The sequence below is a fragment of the Ailuropoda melanoleuca genome, chromosome 6 (assembly GCF_002007445.2).
Source record: "Ailuropoda melanoleuca isolate Jingjing chromosome 6, ASM200744v2, whole genome shotgun sequence".
In the NCBI taxonomy this organism is placed as follows: domain Eukaryota; kingdom Metazoa; phylum Chordata; class Mammalia; order Carnivora; family Ursidae; genus Ailuropoda; species Ailuropoda melanoleuca.
In genome coordinates, this window is record NC_048223.1 from 95,520,735 (window position 1) to 95,542,771 (window position 22,037).

General features: G+C 42.3%; 1 protein-coding gene and 1 pseudogene across 3 annotated transcripts in view; one reads left to right on the top strand and one right to left on the bottom strand.

The window, feature by feature from the left end:
• IDE (insulin degrading enzyme) overlaps positions 1-20,949 on the bottom strand; it is a 110,317-nt gene extending 89,368 nt beyond the window's left edge. For 2 of the 3 annotated variants that reach the window (XM_019796278.2, XM_002916104.4), the window contains exon 1: positions 20,763-20,949. In XM_019796278.2, the coding sequence (XP_019651837.1) occupies positions 20,763-20,860 (98 nt within the window). In that variant the 5' untranslated portion in view covers positions 20,861-20,949. Of the gene's footprint in view, positions 1-20,243; positions 20,642-20,762 lie in introns of those variants that run through there. The other variant, XM_034662960.1, reaches the window with a different exon arrangement.
• LOC117802721 lies at positions 10,932-11,228 on the top strand (annotated as a pseudogene).
• Positions 20,950-22,037: the final 1,088 nt, after the last annotated feature.

Genomic DNA, 22,037 nt, shown 5'->3' on the forward strand with positions numbered 1-22,037 from the left:
TCTCCCTCTCTCCTTCCCCCGGTGCCCTCCCTCTCTCTCTCTAATAATAATAAATAAATCTTTAAAAAAAAAAAGTCATGTGAAGTGTTCATATGAGTCCGTTAAACTTGACAGAGGTCACTAAAATTCCATCAGACTTGAGCAGCCTTTATAGCATTTCTCCTGTTAAACAGGTATAAAACAAAAAAAAACTTCAAGGCACAGTGTCTGGTACACAGTAGGCACTGACAAATGGTACCCTTATATTATAATCATCATTATTATGGTCCCATCGGGGTGATATGCAAACAGACCCACCTCAGTAACCACCATGTTATTACCAGCGTTCTTATTATATACTCATGCAAATTCCAGTTGTATGTTGTCATCTCTAGAGGCAAAAAACATTCACTAGACAGACTGGTAATAGCATGGTACTTTATGAGACTATCAGAAAAACAGGTAAATAATTATCCCTTTATAATTGCTATAGGCAAGCAACTATTTATGTCAGTGGTTCTCAACAGGTGACAACTTTGCAGGATATTTAGCAATGTGTCACAACTGAACTGTCACAACCTAAGGGTGAAACTGGTAACTAGTGAGTAGAGGTCAGGGATGCTGCTAACCATGGTGCAATGCATAGGACGGGCTCCACAACAAAGAATTATCCACCCCGAAATGTCAACAGGGTCAAGGGTGGAAGACACACTAGTTTATAGTTCTGACTTTATCATCCAAAAATAATGGATGAGAACCACCGCAACCAATTCAATCCACTTAAAATTAAACCAGGAGATAGTCTCATTAAAACAAAGAAAGCTGGGTCACCTGGGTGGCTCAGTTGGTTAAGCATCCAACTCTTGATTCTGGCTCAGGTCATGATCTCAGGGGCTTGGGATCGAGCCCACTTCAGGCTCTGTGCTCAGCAGGGAGTCTGCTTGAGGATTCTCTCACCCTCTCCCTCTGCCCCTCTCCCCACTGCTCATGCTCGCATGTGCTCTCTCCCTCTCAAATAAATAAAACCTTTTAAAAAACAACAATACAAAGTAAGAAGGTATTAACATTTTAGCATAAGGAAAGAAAAGGAACCACACACCAGCAGAAGCCAAAGTTGCTCAGAAATCAAAACTTATTAGCACTAACAGGGATTTTGAAGTTACTTAGTTTGATGTCTAGTAAAAAGAGGCCCATGCAAAGTAATGCATTCAAGATAACAAAGCCAATCTGTACCAAAGAGGGCTTTACCTCAGACCTTCTAACCACTAGACAGAGTGACTTTTCCACATCATACTTGCTTCTGAGAGAAAAGAATTTCAGAGCAAATAAGACATTCTGGCACCAGATGGCAGTCTGTAGTACAAACTCAGAACCAGTAGTCAAGCTCACAGATACCTTCCCAGGACAGATTCTGAGCTCAAGAATGTTACCCTGGGGTGCCTGGATGGCATCCAACTCTGGATGGATATTCTTTCCTGCTTTGTCAAAGATTAGGTGACCATACCGTTGATGGTCCATTTCTGGATTTTCTATTCTGTTCCACCGACCTGTGTCTGTTTTTGTCCCAGTACCATACTGTCTTCATAACAACAGCTTTGAAATAAAGCTTGAAGTCCAGAATCATGATGCCTCTAGATTTGCTTCTCCTTTTCAGGACTGCTTTTGGGTATTCAGGGTCTTTACAAATTTTAGGATGGTTCAATATTTGCAAATCAATCAACATGATACACCACATCAACAAAACAAAGAATAAAACCACAGGATCATCTCAATTAATGGATGCAGAAAAAGCACTTGACAAAAATTCAGCATCTGTTTATGATAAAAACTCTCAACAAAGTGGACTTAGCAGGAACATACCTCACCATAATAAAGGCCATATATGAAAAAACCCACAGCTAACATCATATACAATGGTGAAAAACTGAGAGCTTTTCCTCTAAGATCAGGAATAAGACTAGAATGTCCACTCTTGCCTCTTTTACTCAAAAAGAAGTGCAAGTCCTAGCCATTGCAACACTAATAATGAAATAACAGAAAGAGAAGCAGTCCACAAATTCAACGTAAACCCCACGAAAATACCAATAGTATTTTTCACAGAACCAGAACAAATAATATTAAAATGTATATGGAACCACAAAAGACCCAAAACAACCAAAGCAATCTTGAGAAAGAAAAACAAAGCTGGAAGTATCACAATTCCAGATCTCAAGACATACTACAAAGCTGTAGTACTCAAAACAGTACGGTACTGGCACAAAAATGGACACACAGATCAATGAAGCAGAATAGAGAGCCCAGAAATAAACCCATGCTTACTTAAAATGGTCAATTAATCTACGACAAAGGAGGCAAGAATATACAATGGGGGAAAAGACAGTCTCTTCAACAAATGGTATTGGGAAAACTGAACAGCTACATGCAAAGAATGGAAGTGGACCACTTTCTTACACCATACACAAAAATAAACTCAAAATGAGTTAAAAACCTAAATGTGTGACGTGAAACCATAAAACTACTAGAAGAAAACATAGGGAATAATCTCTTGAACATTGGCCATAGCAACATTTTTCTAGTTATGTCTCCTCAAGCAAGGGAAACAAAAGCAAAAATAAACTATTGAGACTACCCCAAAATAAAAAGCTTTTGCACAGCAAAGGAAACTGTCAACAAAACATAAGGCAACCTACTGAACAAGAGAAGATATTCACAAATGATATGTCCAATAAAGAGTGAATATACAAAATACAGGGACACCTGGGTGGCTCAGTCAGTTAAGCGTCTGCCTTCGGCTCAGGTCATGATCCTAGAGTCCTGGGATCAAGTCCCCCATCAGGCTCCTTGCTCAGCGGGGAGCCTGCTTCTCCTTTTGCCTGCCACTCCCCCTGCCTGTGCTCTCTCTCTGACAAATAAATAAAATCTTAAAAAATACATATATACAAAATATATAAAGAAATTATATAACAACACCAAAAAACCAAATAATCAATTTAAAAATGGGCAGAGAGGCTAAACAGACATTTTTCCAAAGGAGACATACAGATGAAAAGATTCTCAACATTACTAACCATCAAGGAAATGAAAATCAAAACCACAATGAGGGGGGTGCCTGGGTGGCTCAGTCGGTTAAGCATCTGACTTTGGCTCAGGTCATTATTCCAGAGTCCCAGGATGGAGCCCTATATTGGGCTCCCTACTCAGTGGGGAGTCTGCTTCTCCCACTCGAGCTCTCTCTTTCAAATAAATAAAATCTTAAAAAAAAAAAAAAAAAAAAACCCAACCACAATGGGGGCACCTGGGTGGCACAGTCAGTTAAACACTGGCTCTTGATTTCAGCTCAAGTCATGATCTCAGGGTTGTGAGATTAAGCCCTGCTTGGACTCTGTGCTCAGCAGGGAGTCTGCTGGAGATTCTCTTTCTTCCTCTGCCCCTCCCCTACTGTCGCTCCCTCTCTAAATTAAAAATTAAAAAACCCACAAAGAGACAGCACCTCACATCTGCCAGAATGGCTAGAATCAAAAAGAATTAAGTGTTGGTGAGGATGTAGAGAAAAAGGAACCCTCATGCACTGTTTTTAGAAATGTAAATTGGTGCAGCCACTGTGGAAAACAGAATGGAAGTTTCCTCAAAAAATTAAAAATAGAAATACCATATGATCCAGTAATTCCACTACTGGTTAGTTACCCAAAGAGAATAAAAATATATACACGCCCCCCACACCAAAAAAGAGATAATCACTCCCATGTTCACTGCAGCATTATTTACAATAATCAAGTTACGGAAACAATCAAAATGTCCACTGATAGATGAATGGATAAAGAAGAGGTGGTGTGTGTGTAATAATGGACTATTACTCAACCATAAAAAAGTATGAGATTTTGCCATTTGCAACAACATGGATGGACCCAGAAGGTATTATCCTAAGTGAAAATAAGTCAGAGAAAGACAAATTCCATATGATTTCATTTATATGTGGGATCTAAAAACAAACAGCAGAAACAGACCCATAAATACAGAGAACTGATGATTACTAGAGGGGAGGCATGTCAGGGGATGGGTAAAATGGGTGAAGGAGAGTGGGAGAGATAGACTTCCACCTATGAAATGAACAAGTCACGGAGATGAAAGGTACAGCACAGGGAATATAGTCAAAGGTATAGCGCTGTGTTGTATGGTGACAGATGGTAGCTACGCTTGTGGTTAGCATAGCACTAGGTATAGACTTGTCCAATCACTATGTTGTATAACGGAAACTAATGATAACATTGTGTGTAAACTATACTTAAAAAAATAGATGTGAGGGGCGCCTGGGTGGCTCAGTCGTTAAGCATCTGCCTTCAGCTCAGGTCACAATCCCAGGGTCCTGGAATCGAGCCCCGCATCGGGCTCCCTGCTTGGCGGGAAGCCTGCTTCTCCCTCTCACACTCCCCTTGCTGTGTTCCCTCTCTCGCGGTCTCTGTCAAACAAATAAATAAAGTCTTTTTTAAAAAAAACTAAAAAAAATAGATGTGAATAATCAAATGTTAAATTATGCTTATTATACTGTTTCAAAGTCTATAAAAATATCAATGATAAATTTAAAAACTTTACCTCAAACATTTAAAAAATGTAGAATATACAGCAAATAACTTTCACAGAACAAGGTTTCACTGACGTGAAATGCTTCATTTCTTTAATGCCAGGAGTAAGCTACTGCTTTACTCTAGAGCTGACTGAATCTAAAGATTTTTAATTCTATAAAAATAACTATCAGGATATTTAAATGCACTCAATTCCATACTGCTTTAAGACAAATAAACATTTGCTTTACTTATCTGATCATCTGTCTTCCCCACTAGAAGAATGGGGATTTTTGTCTCTGTTGTTACTGTTATATCCACAGCACTTAAGTTAATGCTGACACATACTAGTTGTACAATAATTTTTACTTCTGATTTATAATTCATGAAAAATAGAGAAGCATTTAGTAGAACTTGGGGCGCCTGAGTGGCTCAGTCAGTTTGGCCTCTGCCTTCAGCTCAGGTCATGATCCCAGCGTCCTGGGATCAGGCCCGGCACTGAGCTCCCTGATAAATGGGGAGCCTGCTTCTCCCTCCCCCTCTGCTGCTCCCCCTTCCTTGTGTGCGCTCTCTCTCTCTCAAATAAATAAATAAAATCTTTAAAAATAAATAAATAAATAAATAAAAAGATCTTGTGACACCAACCTGCAAACCTGGTATTAACCTCACAACTCTACTATTTAAGCTATCTTTCGTATCTATCTTTAACTCACGAGGACCAAACTTCCTCAATTAAAAATCCATTCCTGGGGCGCCTGGGTGGCTCAGTCGTTAAGCGTCTGCCTTCGGCTCAGGGCCGTGATCCCGGCGTTCTGGGATCGAGCCCCCACATCGGGCTCTTCCGCTGGGAGCCTGCTTCTTCCTCTCCCACTCCCCCTGCTTATGTTCCCTCTCTCGCTGGGTGTCTCTCTGTCAAATAAATAAATAAAATCTTTTTTTAAAAAAATTCATTCCTAATAAAACATGAATAAAATGAAAACTAGTGCTAACAGTAACAGAACTAATCACAGTGGGATTTCCAAAATGTTAAATAAAAACAATTTTCTGTGAAAACAAAAACACTAGAATCCAGTGGAAATGAGCCTTTGTAATGTAGAGCTCTTTTCCACCACACTGTCCTGTTCCTTACGTCCAATCCCTTTTCAAACCACCATAGTTCCTATGAATTACTCAGAAACACAAGAAATCTTTCAAACACACTCCTACCTCTAACTTCTTTATAAGAAAACACACACAAATACTATTTACTAGCTACACTGACAAACTGTGAGCAAAAACTAAATCGAGTTTATGACTAGGGCTCCCCCTACTTTCAGGAGCCCATGTCTCTGGACAAATTAATCCAACAAACACTAACCTACTACTATGTGCCAGACACTGTGCTGGGTGCCAGCGATACCATTATGGGGGATCCTTGCTCCTTCAGAGGTCCTGGCTCCAAATATAACTCTAGAGATCCTAAAATAGCCTGTAGAGTTGGGCAAAGAATCACCATGTTAACTGAGCTGAAACCCATTCTCCCTACTAGACCCTGGGAGAATTCCTAAAAAAATCCAGACCTTTTTTTCTTAGCTGCTGGTGTTAACAGCACAGAGAACAATGGCAGAACTTAAACTAGAAGGATCCCTTCTTCAAATGAGGAAACTGAGGCCCAGAGTTTTAAGGATCACTTACCTTTTTTAATTCTTTATAAGCAACTACCCTTTTAAATGAAGACCTATCTTGAACAAATCTTTATTTTTCCAATGCTACCCTCTTCACCTGTATCTTCACATCCACTTTCTCCAGGCCTTCCCTTAGGCATTATTCTCCTCTACTAGCTTCTTCCTCTTGGCCACCAGTACCAACTTCCCTATTTCTCCTACCACACTTCTGCTCAACCCTGCTCTTTCCAGCTACTACCTAATTTCTCCAATTCCATACCAACATTTTTTTAAAAGTCACTCTGTAGGGCCCCATAAAACTTGGCTTCTATTCTTTCCCCTTTATTTGTAGGTTACCAATGAAACGGTCTTTGGTCTTTTCCCAAGGCCCCCAGTCTGCTTAAAACCTCTCTGGCTGGGGGCACCTAGGTGGCTCAGTCAGTTGGGCATCTGCCTTCAGCTCAGGTCATGATCTTCAGGTTCTGGGATTGAGCCCCAAGTCAGGCCCCCTGCCCAGTGGGGAGTCTGCTTTCTCCCTCTCCCTTTCCTCCCCACCCCACCCCCATCCCACTCCTGCTCTCTCTGGCTATTTCTCTCTCAAATAAAATCTTTCTTTTTAAGATTTTATTTATTTATGAGAGAGAGAGAGAGTACAAGCCAGGGGAGCAGAAGGCAGAGGGAGAAAGCAGACTCCCTGCTGAGCAAGAATGATGAAGGATTTGATCCCAGGAGCCTGGGATCATGACCTGAGCCGAAGGCACATGCTTAACTGACTGAGCCACCCAGGTGTCCCATAAATAAATAAAATCTTGAACAAAAACAAAAACAAAACAAACCTCTCTGGCTGGACACTTCTAACCATTCTGCTTCTGATATCATCTTATGCCTCTCTAACCCTCAACATCTCCAACTCTGTTTCCTCATTCCTAAATGTCAGCATTCCTCAGGGTGTAACTTGGGCCCTCTGTATCTCTATACAGATATTTCCCATATACCCACCCATCTCAGTGTCTTCAACCATCATCTCTACACACAGCTATCTGATGTAGGAAATCAGCTCAGACCTTCTTATCAAGGTCCAGCCATATTTCAAATGCTTCAAACCCATTCACTATTCAGAAATAACTCCAGACTCAGTATCACCAGCTCACCATTTACCATGCTTATCCCTTCCAAAACCTCCTTGTTCTGACTTCCCCACCTCTACTACAGATGCCAAGCTACCTCTAAGGAGGTGAATAATATAATGACCAACCCCTGAGGTTCTTTTTTTTTTTTTTAAAGATTTTTTATTTATTTATTCGACAGAGATAGAGACAGCCAGCGAGAGAGGGAACACAAGCAGGGGAAGTGGGAGAGGAAGAAGCAGGCTCATAGTAGAGGAGCCTGATGTGGGGCTCGATCCCATAACGCCAGGATCACGCCCTGAGCCGAAGGCAGACGCTTAACTGCTGTGCCACCCAGGCGCCCCAACCCCTGAGGTTCTTAACTGAGCTCATCTGGATTCACTTCTGGCTAAGCCACTCACTAGTGTATCCTTGAGCAAGTTAACCTCTTTGAACCTCAATCTCCTTATCTGAAAAAAAAAGAAAAGAACCACGATACCTCTCTCACAGAATTACTGCGGCCATCAAACAACATATGGGAAGCTCCAAATATAAGGCAAAACACACAACAGGCATTCAATAAATATGAGCTACCATATTTATTTAAATTTATTTAAAAAATAAATTTTTTATGGTTCACATTAACAGCAACATCAAGAGCACCATAGCTGAGTCTACTTAGCCTTCACTGCAGCTTAGTCTTGTTCTAGGCTCTGGACCCATTTCCTACCCCTAAACAGTGGAAATTTCAGACACTCCTGTTCAGGACTCATCAACCGGGTTCTGATCTTTCAGATGAATTCTTTCCTTAACTACAATCTGCAGGCTGGATCACCAGTTTGGTTCTGGGTATTTAAGGACTGCTCAGTCTAGTTCACTACCCTGAGGGACCCTGAGTCACCTATCTTCCTGATGGTTAACATCTAGCTACAAGACGGTTAACAGTGCCTACAAGACTGCCCCACCACTGCATGTGACCAACCTGTTCTCTTGGCGCGCCTTTAGAACACCAGTCCGCCACCAGCCAGGACCAACATCTCACCTAACTGAACTTTCTCCCACTGCCTGGAGGTGATCTCCCCACAACAGCCTTCCCTACCTTGGTGGCGGCCTTCCTAGCCAAGGCTCATCTCGGCACTAATCTGGAAGTCACTCAGGACCAAGACCTTAGGCCTCTGGGATTCCTCCATCTCCCCCCATATTGAATCAAAGCTGCTGAAATCTTCTTTCACACACACCCTCTGCAGATACTCTCCTTTCCTTGTTATATGCACTTCTTCTTTATCCTTTGTCTCCGCCTGCATTTCAACTGTGCTTCCAAAAAACAGCCAGATTTATTAAAAAAACACTGTTTTCATATGTGACTGTACTGCTCAAAAGGTATCAGAGACTCTCCACTTCCTTTAGGATAAAATACTGTCCCTTGATTATACTGCGAATTGTCCTACTTCTGAGCTTTTGCTAACACTATTCCTTGTAAAATATCCTCTCTTCCCCTTCTCTGTTCATCCAAAGTTTTTATTTCCTTCAAAGACATTTGAGCAAACCCTATGCTCTCTGTGAAGCCCTCCCTGATATCTATGGTAGAAGAGCACTCTGAGCAGAGGGAAAGCAGTGAGAATAATCTAAGACTGAGTCCAGTAAATACACCAGTGTGACTAGAATGGGGTGAGAGTGATTACTTTGGAAACAAGATCAGAAAGGTGATGAGAGGCCACGTCCCACAGGGCGTTCCTGGCTATTATAAAGATTTTGTCTTTAAGTATGAGCAAAATGGGGATCAACCGCAGGTTTTAAGTATTCACTGGTGAAGATATAGGACTTGGATTTCAAAAAGACGATGCTACCTGTGGTGACAAAAACAAGCTATACAGAGCGAGGCAAGTGCAGAAGCAAGGAAACTGATTAAGAGGCTATTATAGCATCTGGGTAAAAGAGTGTGATTAGAACCAGGGTGGTGGCAGGCAGAAGTGGTTTGAATCTGGATGTATATGCTGATCGATGAGGGATATGAAAACAAGAAAGGAGTTAAGGACGACTCCAAGTTTTTAGCCTAAACAAGTGGAAGAATAGAGATGTTATTCACTGAGATGGGGGAGAAGATAGTGGGAGGAGCAGGTTTTGAACAGGGTAAGTTTAAGACATATATTGGTCATCCAAGGGAAATGATGAGTAGGAAGTTTATTACCTAAATCTGAAATTCAGGGGAGAGAGATACATTTGGGAACTACTGGAATACAGATCAGGTGGGTTTCACAAAACATTGGTGATGATAATTGCTTTGTAATTGCTCTGCCTCATATGGTAGCCATGAGCCACATGTGACCTGAAATGCAGCTAGGGTGACTGAAAAACTGAATTGTTAATTTTCATTAATTTACATTTATTTTTTTTTTTAAAGATTTTTTTTATTATTTATTTGACAGAGACAGAGACAGCCAGCGAGAGAGGGAACACAAGCAGGGGGAGTGGGAGAGGAAGAAGCAGGCTCATAGCAGAGGAGCCTGACGTGGGGCTCGATCCCATAACGCCGGGATCACGCCCTGAGCCGAAGGCAGGCGCTTAACCGCTGTGCCACCCAGGCGCCCCTCATTAATTTACATTTAAATAAGCACATGTGCCTCATGGCTACATAGTGGACAAAGCATATATAAATAATATTTAAAGCAATGTGATTGAGGGGCATCTGGGTGGCACAGTCGTTAAGCGTCTGCCTTCAGCTCAGGGTATGATCCCAGCGTTCTGGGATCAGGCCCCGCATCAGGCTCCTCCGCTGGGAGCCTGTTTCTTCCTCTCCCACTCCCCATGCTTGTGTTCCCTCTCTCACTTGCTGTCTCTCTTTCTGTCAAATAAATAAATAAAATCTTAAAAAAAAAAAAAAAAAAAGCAATGTGATTGAACAAAAACCCTAACTGAGTGTAGGCAGAGAAGATTCCAAAGACTGGGTACTGGGGCATGCCAACAACATGGGTTACTCGTGACAGGAGGAAAAAAAAAAATGAAACAACCCAAATCTCCACCAACAACAGAATAGAAAAATAATTAGTGGCATATTCACATAAACCTGCCATTCAGCAGTGAACGCATATATCTATGTAAATCTCAAAACAAGGTTAAATGAAAAAAAGTAACTCAGAGAAGAAAATTTTCTATGAAGATCAAGAGCAGAAAAAACTAAAAAGTATACTGTTTAAGAATATATTCACTTCGGGGGCGCCTGGGTAGCACAGCGGTNTTCACTTCGGGGGCGCCTGGGTGGCACAGCGGTTAAGCGTCTGCCTTTGGCTCAGGGCGTGATCCCGGCGTTATGGGATCGAGCCCCACATCAGGCTCTTCTGCTATGNGTCACTTCGGGGGCGCCTGGGTAGCACAGCGGTTAAGCGTCTGCCTTTGGCTCAGGGCGTGATCCCGGCGTTATGGGATCGAGCCCCACATCAGGCTCTTCTGCTATGAGCCTGCTTCTTCCTCTCCCACTCCCCCTGCTTGTGTTCCCTCTCTCGCTGGCTNCCCTCTCTGGCTGGCTGTCTCTATCTCTGTTGAATAAATAAATAAAACCTTTAAAAAAAAAAAAAAAGAATATATTCACTTCGGCTTTTTCTCCTCATCACCACCATCCTGCTGTGTGTGGCTGACTGTTGCTCACCATGTCTTTTCACAAGACTTTCAGAATCGTGATTCCTGGCCAAGAAACAAAAGCAGAATCGTCCCACTTCCCAGTGAATTCTGATGAAAACTGGTAATAAAATCAGGTACAACTCCAAGAGGAGGCACAGAAGAAGAACCAAGCTGGGTCTCTAAGGCATCACACACCATGAGAAGACACACCTAATTGGCACACATATTTAAGCTGCATGAAGATCATGTGTTCCTATCCTATCACTCTTGTAAACATCCCTCCTACCAGGCCAATAGATATGTTTTATCAGGGAAATGATATTTCTGTTATTATGCCTCTACACTGGTAAGTTGGTTCAGTAATAAATGTGAGAACTTTCAGCTTAAAAAAAAAAAAATATAATCACTTCATCAAGAAACAAGAAAAGTCTCAAACACGCAACCTAACCTTACACCTAAAGGAGCTGGAAAAAGAACAGCAAATAAAGCTTAAATCCAGCAGGACAAGAGAAATAATAAAGATTAGAGCAGAAATCAATGACATAGAAATCATAAAAACAGTAAAACAGATCAATGAAACTAGGAACTGGTTCTTTGAAAGAATTAATAAGATTGATAAACCCCTAGCCAGACTTATCAAAAAGAAAAGGGAAAGGACCCAAATAAATAAAACCATGAATGAAAGAGAAGACATCACAACTAACACTGAAGAAATACAATTATGTGAGAATATTATGAGCAATTATATGTCAACAAACTAGGCAATCTGGAAGAAATGGATAAATTCCTAGAAACATATCAATGACCAAAACTGAACCAGGAAGAAATAGAAAACCTGAACAGACCCATAACCAGCAAAGAAATTGAATCAGTAACAGAAATCTCCCAACAAACAAGAGTCCAGGGCCCGAAGGCTTCCTAGGGGATTCTACTAAACATTTAAAGAATTAATACCTATTCTTCTGAAATTGTTCCAAAAAATAGAAATAGAAGGAAAACTTGTAAGTTCATTCTATGAAGCCAGCATTACCTTGATTCCAAAACCAGACAAAGACGTCACTAAAAAGGAGAATTAGAGAGAAATATCCCTGGATGTTCCAGGGATGCAAAAATTCTCACCAAGATTCCAGCTAATAGGACCCAACAATACATTAAAGGATTATTCACCACCTTGATTCCAAAACCAGACAAAGACGTCACTAAAAAGGAGAATTAGAGAGAAATATCCCTGGATGTTTCCAAGGATGCAAAAATTCTCACCAAGATTCCAGCTAATAGGATCCAACAATACATTAAAGGATTATTCACCACAACCAAGTGGGATTTATTCCTGGGCTGCAAGGTTGGTTCGACAACTGCAAATCAATCAACGTGATATATCACATTAATAAAAGAAATGATACGAACCATATGATCCTCTCAATAGATGCAAAAAAGCATTTGACAAAATACAGCATTGCTTCTTGATAAAAACTCTCTGCCATGCAGGGATAGAGGGAACAGACCTCAATATCAAAAAAGCCATATATGAAAGACCTGCAGCGAATATCATCCTCAACAAGGAAAAACAGAGCTTTTCCCTGAAGGTCAGGAACATGACAAGGATGTCCACTCTCACTACTGTTGTTCAACATAGTACTATAAGTCCTAGCCTCGGCAACCAGACAACAAAAAGAAATAAAAGCCATCCAAATCGGCAAAGAAGAAGTCAAACTTCCACTATTTGCAGACAACATGATACTCTACGTAGAAAACCTGAAAGACTCCACCAAAAAATTGCTAGAACTGATACAGGAATTCAGCCAAGTCTAAGGATATAAAATCAATGCACAGAAGTCAGTTGCATTTCTATACACTAACACTGAAGCAGAAGAAAGAGAAATCAAGGAATTGATCCCATTTACAATTGTACCAAAAATCATAAGACACCTAGGTATAAACCTAACCAAAGAGATAAAGGATCTGGACCCTTAAAACTATAGAAAACTTTTGAAAGAAATGACGGAAGACACAAAGAAATGGGAAAACATCCTATGCTCATGGATTGGAAGAACAAATATCGTTAAAATGTCGATGCTACCCAAAGCAATCAACATATTCAATGCAATCCCTATCAAAATAATATCAGTATTTTTCACAGAACTGGAACAAATAATCCTAAAACCAGAAATGGACCCTCAACTGTACAGTCAACTCATCTTTGACAAAGCAGGAAAGAGTATCCAATGGAAAAAAGGCAGTTTCTTCAATAAACGGTGTTGGGAAAACTGGACAGACACATGCAGAAGAATGAAACTGGACCACTTTCTTACACCATACAGAAAAATAAATTCAAAATGGATGAAAGACCTAAATGTGAGACAGGAAACTATCAAAATCCTAGAGAAGAACACAGGCAGCAACCTCTATGACCTCAGCTGCAGCAACTTCTTGCTAGACACGGCAAAGGGGGAAACAAAAACAAAAATGAAGTACTGGGACATCATCAGGATAAAAAGCTTCTGCATGGTAAAGGAAACAGTCAACAATACTAAAAGGCAACCTATGGAATGGGAGAAGATATTTGCAAATGACTTATTACATAAAGGGCTAGCATCCAGAATCTATAAAGAACTTCTCAAACTCAACACCCCAAAAATGAAAAATCCAGTCAAGAAATGGGCAGAAGACATGAGCAGACATTTCTCCAAAGACGACATACAAATCGTGAACAGAGACATGAAAAAATGCTCAACATCACTTGGCATCAGGGAAATACAAACCAAAACCACAAAGAGATACCACCTCACTCAAGTCAAAATGGCTAAAATGAACAATTCAGGAAACAAAAGATGTTGGTGAGGATCCGGAGAAACCCTTTTGCACTGTTGGTGGGAATGCAAGCTGGTGCAGCCACTGTGGAAAACAGTATGGAGGTTCCTCAAAAAGTTAAAAATAGAGTTACCCTACAATCCAACAATTGCACTACTAGGTAATCATCCACAGGATAGAAACATACCGATTCCAAGGGGCACATGCATCCCAATGTTTATAGCAGCAACGTCCACAATAGCCAAAATATGGAAAGAGCCCAGAAGTCCAACGACAGAAGAATGGATAAAGAAGATGTGGCATATATATACAATGGAATATTACTCAGCCATCAAAAAGAATGAAATCTTGTCATTTGGAACAACATGGATAGAACTAGAAGGTATTATGCTAAGCAAAATAAGTCTGAGAAAGACAAATACCATTTGATTTCACTCATATGTGCCATTTAAGAAACAAAACAGATGAACATAAGGGAAGGGAAAGAAAAATAAAATAAGATGAGAATAGAGAGGGAGGCAAATCATAAGCGACTTTTAACTCCAGGAAACTAACTGAGGTTACTGGAGGGGAGGTGGGTGGGGGGATGGGGTAACTGGGTGATAGACATTAAGAAGGGCTCTTGATGTAATGAGCACTGGGTATTATATGCAACTGAAGAATCACTAAATTCTACCCCTGATACTAATAATACAGTATATGTTAACTAAATTGAATTTAAATTAAAAATTTAAAAATAAATAAAATAAAAACACTTTTATCTTCAGTTAAGAAAAAAAAGAATATATTCAGATCGATAAAGTATAAAGAAAATCAAGGCATTACTATCCAAATACAGGATAACACCACTTCTCTGTACTGAACACAGAGAGCTTCAAAGTTACCAGAAATGTTCTATTTCCGGGGCACCTGGGTGGCTCAGTTTTTTAAGTGTTTTGTTTTGGTTTTTTTTGTTTTTTGTGTTTTTTTAAAGATTTTATTTATTTATTTGACAGAGATAGAGACAGCCAGAGAGAGAGGGAACACAAGCAGAGGGAGTGGGAGAGGAAGAAGCAGGCTCATAGTGGAGGAGCCCAATGTGGGGCTAGATCCCACAACGCTAGGATCACGCCCTGAGCCTAAGGCAGACGCTTAACCGCTGTGCCACCCAGGCGCCCCTTGTTTTGTTTTTTTTAAAGATTTTTTATTTGACAGAGACAGACAGCCAGCGAGAGAGGGAACACAAGCAGGGGAGTAGGAGAGGAAGAAGCAGGCTCCCAGCAGAGGAACCTGATGTGGGGCTCAATCCCATAATGCCAGGATCACGCCCTGAGCCAAAGGCAGACGCTTAACGACTAAGCCACCAGGCGCCCCTAAGTGTCTGAATCTTGACTTCAGCTTAGGTCTTTATCTCAGGATTGTGAGTTCAACCCCCCCTACTTAAAAAATAAAAAAAGCGAAATGTTCTATTTCCTAAACTAGGTGCTTGTTTTTCTTCTTTACCCTATATACTCTGCCATGTATGATATTTAGAGTAAAAAAAATATGAAGTAGTATATGGTTAAATGTCAAATGGACGTTTCAAAATCCCGAATAAATCTTTGTTTAGAAAAAGGAAACACGGGGCGCCTGGGTGGCACAGCGGTTACGCGTCTGCCTTCGGCTCAGGGCGTGATCCCGGTGTTACGGGATCGAGCCCCACATCAGGCTCCTCCACTATAAGCCTGCTTCTTCCTCTCCCACTCCCCCTGCTTGTGTTCCCTCTCTCGCTGGCTGTCTCTATCTCTGTTGAATAAATAAATAAAATCTTTAAAAAAAAAAAAAAGAAAAAGGAAACACAACTGTGTGACCCAAATAAGGTCTAAAAAAGAATGACAGATGTAGTCATAAAAGCAAAGACAGAGGGCATTTGAGAACTGGGAATGAACTGCTCAGATACAAGAGACAGGAAATTGGTGGGTATGACTAGAGAAGAGGAAAGTTAGTTAGAAAAGTTAGGCTAGGGTCAGCTCATGAGATGCTTAAATGCTGGGTCCAAGAAGTTTGGACTTGATCTTTAAATTGTGCAGAACCATTGGTGGTTTCTAAGCAAGACAATGGCACAGGGAAAGTGGTATATTAGAATTAACCAGATGATAAGGATCAAGTAGTATGGAGACAGGAGTCTGGAAAAATCAGTTACAGAGATGTATGTACCACTAATGTTTACTGCAGCATTGTTTCCAATAGCCAAGATATGGAAGCAACCCAAGTGTCCATCCACAGATGAATGGATAAAGAAGATACATGAATATACAGACAATGGAATATTACTCAGCCATAAAAAATAATGAAATCTTGCCATAAGCAATAACAGATGGATCTAGAGAGTATAATGCTAAGTGAAATAAGTCAATAAGAATAAGAAAGACAAATACCATATGATTTTACTCATGTGTGGAATTTAAGAAAAAAAAAAGGAAAAAAAAGAGACAAATAAAAAACAGACTCTTAAATATACAGAACTGATGGTTGCCAGAGGGGAGGAGGGAGGAGAATGGGTGAATAGGTGAAGGGGATTAAGAGTACATTTATCACCATGAGCACTGAGTATACAGCATTGTTAAATCGCTATATTGTACACTTGAAACTAATATAACACTATATGTTAATTATACTGGAGTTAAAATATACATACACACACACAAACACACACACACACACACACACACACACAGAGAACTTGTAGATATGAGATGTCAGGGAAGATAATCATAGCCTAAACTAGGAGGATAATGGAAGATTAAGTTCACTCCAAGAAACTTTAGGATGAAAGACTCAAGAGTCTGGTCTTCAGAATAGGGCAAGAAAAAAAGATGCAAAGATTACTCCAATTTTGAAGTTAAACTGAGAAAATGATTAACACCAATATTTGCAAAACTAGGGAAATCAACAGAGAAAACTGGTTTTGAAAACAGACCATTCATTAATTCACGCAATAAATATGTCAGGTAGAGTGTGATACCTTCCCCTCAGGGAGCAGCTTGTGGGTCCCACCTTTTTTTTTTTTTTTTAAACAGTTACACATTTTTAATTGGCAAAGAGAAACTATGTAGTTCTTTGCATGGAATAAAAGCTTTTACAGCTTTTAATGCTACAACAATTTCTAAGTCCCACTTTTAAAAGAAAGAGTACTATAATAAAAATATTGAGCTGCTTTTCAAAATAAATTGAAAGAGGCAACAACACAAAAGTGGAGCTGTTTGGTAAAAGACCATAAGTAAGAAGTAGATCTACTATTTGACTGAAAGCTCCTTGAGGACAGAATTTATCACTGACTCTTTGCATCCCCCACAGTGCTGAGCGCATAATAGTGAGTGATCACTACAAAACAGATATTCAAATGATGGCTAAAGAAACCCACAGAGGAGAGTGAGGGCTGACTCAAGAAAAACCATGTAGAAATGGCCTACCCAAGCCTCCATCCAGCCTATCTAGAGGATCTACCCCTGTGACAGTGTGTCAGCCCTGTCACCCTGACTGAAAGGTAGGCTGATTATCAGGGTACCTCTTTAGGAGATCTAAAATACTAATAGAAAAACAGAAAAGAGGCGCGCCTGGGTGGTTCAGTCGTTAAGCGTCTGCCTTCGGCTCAGGTCACAATTCCAGGGTCCTGGGATCGAGCCCCACATCGGGCTCCCTGCTCAGCAGGAAGCCTGCTTCTCCCACTCCCACTCCGCCTGCTTGTGTTCCCTCTCTCATTGTCTCTCTCTGTCAAATAAATAAATAAAATGTAAAAATCTTTAAAAAACAAAAAAAAAGGAAGAAAGAAAAGAAAAAGAAAAACAGAAAAGAAATCAATTCTTATGAAAACATATATTGAAATTCTGCTCCCCACACTACTCCCTGGTATTATCCCCAACCCTAACCTTAAAGGCAGAAAAGAAGAATGTAATTTTTTACTGTGTACAGTTTGGGCTAATGCTAATTAAAGATCCTCAAGGGCATCCTTTCCTTTTGGACCATTAAAAGATATTCTTCTGGTTAAAAGTAATTTAAAAGCCTGGGGGCACCTGGCTGGCTTAGTCAGTAGAGCATGCGACTCTTGATTATAGGGTCAGTAGTTCAAGCCCTATGGGGGGCACAGAGCTTGCTTACATGCATACATACATACATACATACATACATACGTACACACATATATAAATAGTGGCTGTGCCATTAAAAAAAAAAGTAATTTAAAAGCCTGGATCTTAATAGTCCATTTGGCATATCACTGTTACCTACACCCACAGAACAGAAAAATGCAAAGTAGAGTTGCCTGCAAAGTGAGGACCAATGCACAGGTGTTTCAAGTAGTTGCCAGGGACTGGGCTATTACTTCTAGGTTCCCCCAACAGTACAGATAATTACACACAGTCCCAACTTATTCAATATGTCTAAATAGAGGACAATGAAGCTGTGAATAAATCTTATAGGAATGCTTTAAGACCATCTCTTTCTCAAAAGTTAGAACAGGAATGAATGCCTCAACACTGGCAAAGGCAGTATTATACAGTTAAAAGCTCAGGCTCTGGCTCCAGACAGACATGGGTTAAATCCCAACTCTCCCAATAAATAGCCCTGTAACCACCTCTGTTACTACATCTCCTACTTTGGGACGCCTGGGTAGCTCAGTCGGTTCGGCATCTGCCTTCGGCTCAGGGTAATGATCCCAGGGTCCTGGGATCAAGTCCCACATCAGTCTCCCTGCTCAGTGGGGAGCCTGCTTCTCCCTCTCCCTGCAGCTCCCCCCACTCATTCTCACTCTCTCTGATAAATAAATAAAATCTTTAAAAAAAAAAATTACATCTCCCTACTTTGTACAGGATTACCTTCCTTAAGATTTAAATATGGGTAGTTTCGGATGGTAGCTTTCCTTCCTATAACTATACCCTGACCCCTTTGATTGGACCTGTATTTTCCTTAATAGCCTCAATCACTAATTTTTAATGTAGAGTTTTCTAGATAGTTAATCTCATTATCTTTGAATCTTCTGAATTTCCTTTGAGAACAACCTTAACTTGAAGCTCTGTCAGTTCAACAACCCATGCACTGAACTTCATCAGTGAAAGTGAAGACCAATGGGAGAAAAGCACAGAGAAAACTGGATTGTAGGTAGAACATACAAACCTCTTTGTTGTATAAAACTGGTGCTTTCTTTAAAATCCCAAATTCTGGGACACCTGGCTGGCTCAGTCTGTAGAGCATTTGACTCTTGACATCAAGGCTGTGAGTCTGAGCCCCACAATGGGTGTAGAGATTACTTTAAAATAAAATATTTAATAAAAATAAAATAAAAATAAAATTCCAAATTCTGTACACTGGAGACAATATGGAGCTAAGCAAAGCCTATTAGCAACAAACAAAGTACAAAAAAAATTCTGATCTGAAGGAGGCCCACAGAGGTACCCTGCCTATGCTCACCACACCCACTTCTTTATCTAAACTCAGGGATCTTTATTCACGTTGTAGTGGATTTTGCATAGAGTGGAAAGAGGGAAAACAAGTTCTACAGATTTTCTCATTTGCATTTGGGCTTTTTAGCACCATTACTACTACCATCCTAGTTCAGTCAGGAAAGACTAAGTGCCAACCAATTTCTCTGCTTCAGATCTCTCCACTCCCTTACAACCTGTTAGCCACCAAACTAATTTCCTAAATTACCAGTTTCATTAGATCACTCCCCACCTCAAAAACTCTCAACAGCTCCCAATACTATTGCACTGGAAAAGCCCAACTAACATTGAAAGCCCAGGCTAGCATTATCCTACTTTTATAATACAAGATTTGTTTCCTCCCAATTCCCCCACAGAAATTCTCTAAGGCTCCAACTAGACTAATCTGCTCACTGGCCAGCCCTGACCACTGGATTACAACCACCACTGTCACCCTCCCACCCACTTTCTGCTTTTCCTTCAAAGGCCAGCACAGACCCCCTCCTCTGTCTCTGCCCTAAATTGTGCTCCCAAAGCACGCACTGCCCATACTGCCTATGTTCTGACCCTAGTCAAACACATCCTTTTTTGCTGGCTATACTCTCTTGGCATCTTAATCAGCTCAAACGAAGTCAAAGTTCCTTGGAAGACAGACCACATACTTACACAGAGGGTCTATCACAGTGCCCTGCGCTTTTTAGGTCCTAGATATTATTAAAACCAGAGGAGGGGTTCAAATGATACGTCTAAATATGTCAAGACCATACTGCCCCTCTTTGCCAATTCCTCTCTATTCACAGTAAAGGGCATCCAGCGTTCACTACAAGGCTATGTATTTCCAGTATACACTGAGCAGCGAAGCGGAGAAAGCACGCCACCGGATGGCAAAAAAAAAAAAAAAAAAAAAAAAAAAAAAAANAAATTCCGCGTCCCCATCCTGGTTTTTGCCACAAGCCCTGCAACTGGGAAATCACACAATCTCTCTGGGCCTCGGTTGTCTCAGGTGTAAAACAAGGGAGCTGCTTTGATGGTTCCCAAGCTATCCTTTGGCTCCCGAATTTCCCCGGACAGGAAACCCAACACTCGTCTACTCACTAAGGCGCAGGCAGGCAAACTTTTACGGTTCCCAAAGCAGGCATTTCCATATAGTAGTGGAAACTCCGTCCCCATGGAAAAAACGCAGGCTGAGAGGAGGGTGAGAAGCGGTCTCCCTAGACTCGGATTCCTTTACCCCACGGCCAGGGGCAGTCGGACTCGGGTTCGCGGCCCCTCACGGGCAGACTCCCGGGAGACCGGCAGGGTCACTCCGTCCGCGCCCGCGCCCCCCGCACTTGTGACACACGCCCCGTGACCCCGGGTCACATTCCCCATCCGCCCTCACCGGCCCGAGGGGCGCCCTCCTCTCCCGGCAAGGCCCGGCGCTCCCGCCCGGCCGGCCGCCCTTCCGGGCCCCGGGGCGGCCTCTGGGCGGGCGTCCGGGCCCCAGGCCGGCGGGACTGGCGGCGTGAGGGGCGGCGGCGGCGGCTTTAAGTGCTGAATCACCACTTTGCAACCCGAGCTCCAAACCACCGTGACCCGCGGGCCCCGAGGGCCCGGGCGCTCCGCTCCTCTTACCCACAGAAGCGCTCCGGGGACAGCAGGCGGGAGCCGAGAACCGAGCGGAAGGTGCTGGGCCGCGCGAAGTGCAGCAGCCAGGCTAGCCGGTACCGCATACCCCAGCGCAGCCGCCGGGAACACCGCGGACGCTTCCTTCTTGCGCCGGGAGCCGGCCCTGCCCACTGCGCATGCTCATTCCACCGCGCCGCGCCGCCTCCCGGGAGCCGGTGAGCGGCCAGCGCTCCGGGTTTTGCCTGGAACCCGATAGGGCGGGGGCGGCGGGAGTCCGGGGTCCGAGCCTGCGAGCCGGACGGAGTCGGCCCGGGCAGCGGCGGGAACCCGGCAACCGGGCTTTCCCAGGCTGGGGGTTACCGGCTGGGTCACACGGGGCGCACATGGGAGGGCGGCGAGGTGTACCTGGCTAAGTGTGTGTAAGGGGCAGAGTCTCACGAATACTGTGAGAGCACAAGGGGCCATGTTTGCGGAGGCGCCCCCATTGGCTGTCGCTCTGGGCGGTGCAGGTGTTGGAACGAAGTCCGAGGACTAGGCGGCTACACAGAGTACGATTCTGCGGTGGGCGCGCGGGCCCGCGGGCTCCCTCTAGAGCGCCCCGGGGGGAGTTAGATCAGGGGGACCACGAGAGGGAGGCGAGGACCCTGGGGAAAGTTAGCAGCCCCTCACAAAGCAAGGGGAAGATGGGACACGGCGAAAAAGGCTTCCGTGGACTTTCAAATCTAGAGTAGAAACTCCTGCTCTGTGCTATGGCCGTACTAAACAGCACCACACACATATATAGTACTTCTACTATTTGTTTTCTTATTATAACACAAGACTTTTGTTCCCTGATGGCTTTATGGTGTTGTGCATCCAAGAACAACCTAATAGTTGTTATGCATCTGACTTTCGATTACATTTCCAGTTTACGGGGGTCTTTAGGGCAAAGTGCAATTAGGGATAGTGACTCCCTAAGTTGAGTACCTTTAGGTTTCCGTTGTGGCGGACCTAAGGCTGCAGTCATGAACAATGCTTTGAATCCCATTATTGCTTCAAATAGGAATTCAGGAGGAGGTTCCCTTAATCAAATGGATGCTTCATTTAAGAGCTACAGGGATTTTTTTTTTAATGCAGTTTCAGCTAAAGGCAAACATTGGATTGATGGAAACTGAGGTACCAGAGATGTGGAAGCACTCCTAGTGCAACGTAGGGTAAAATTCCACAGTTTTACATCTAGCCTCAACCCACCTGTATAGTGTCCTGTAGCTGCCGCAACAAATTATCACAAATTAGTGGCTA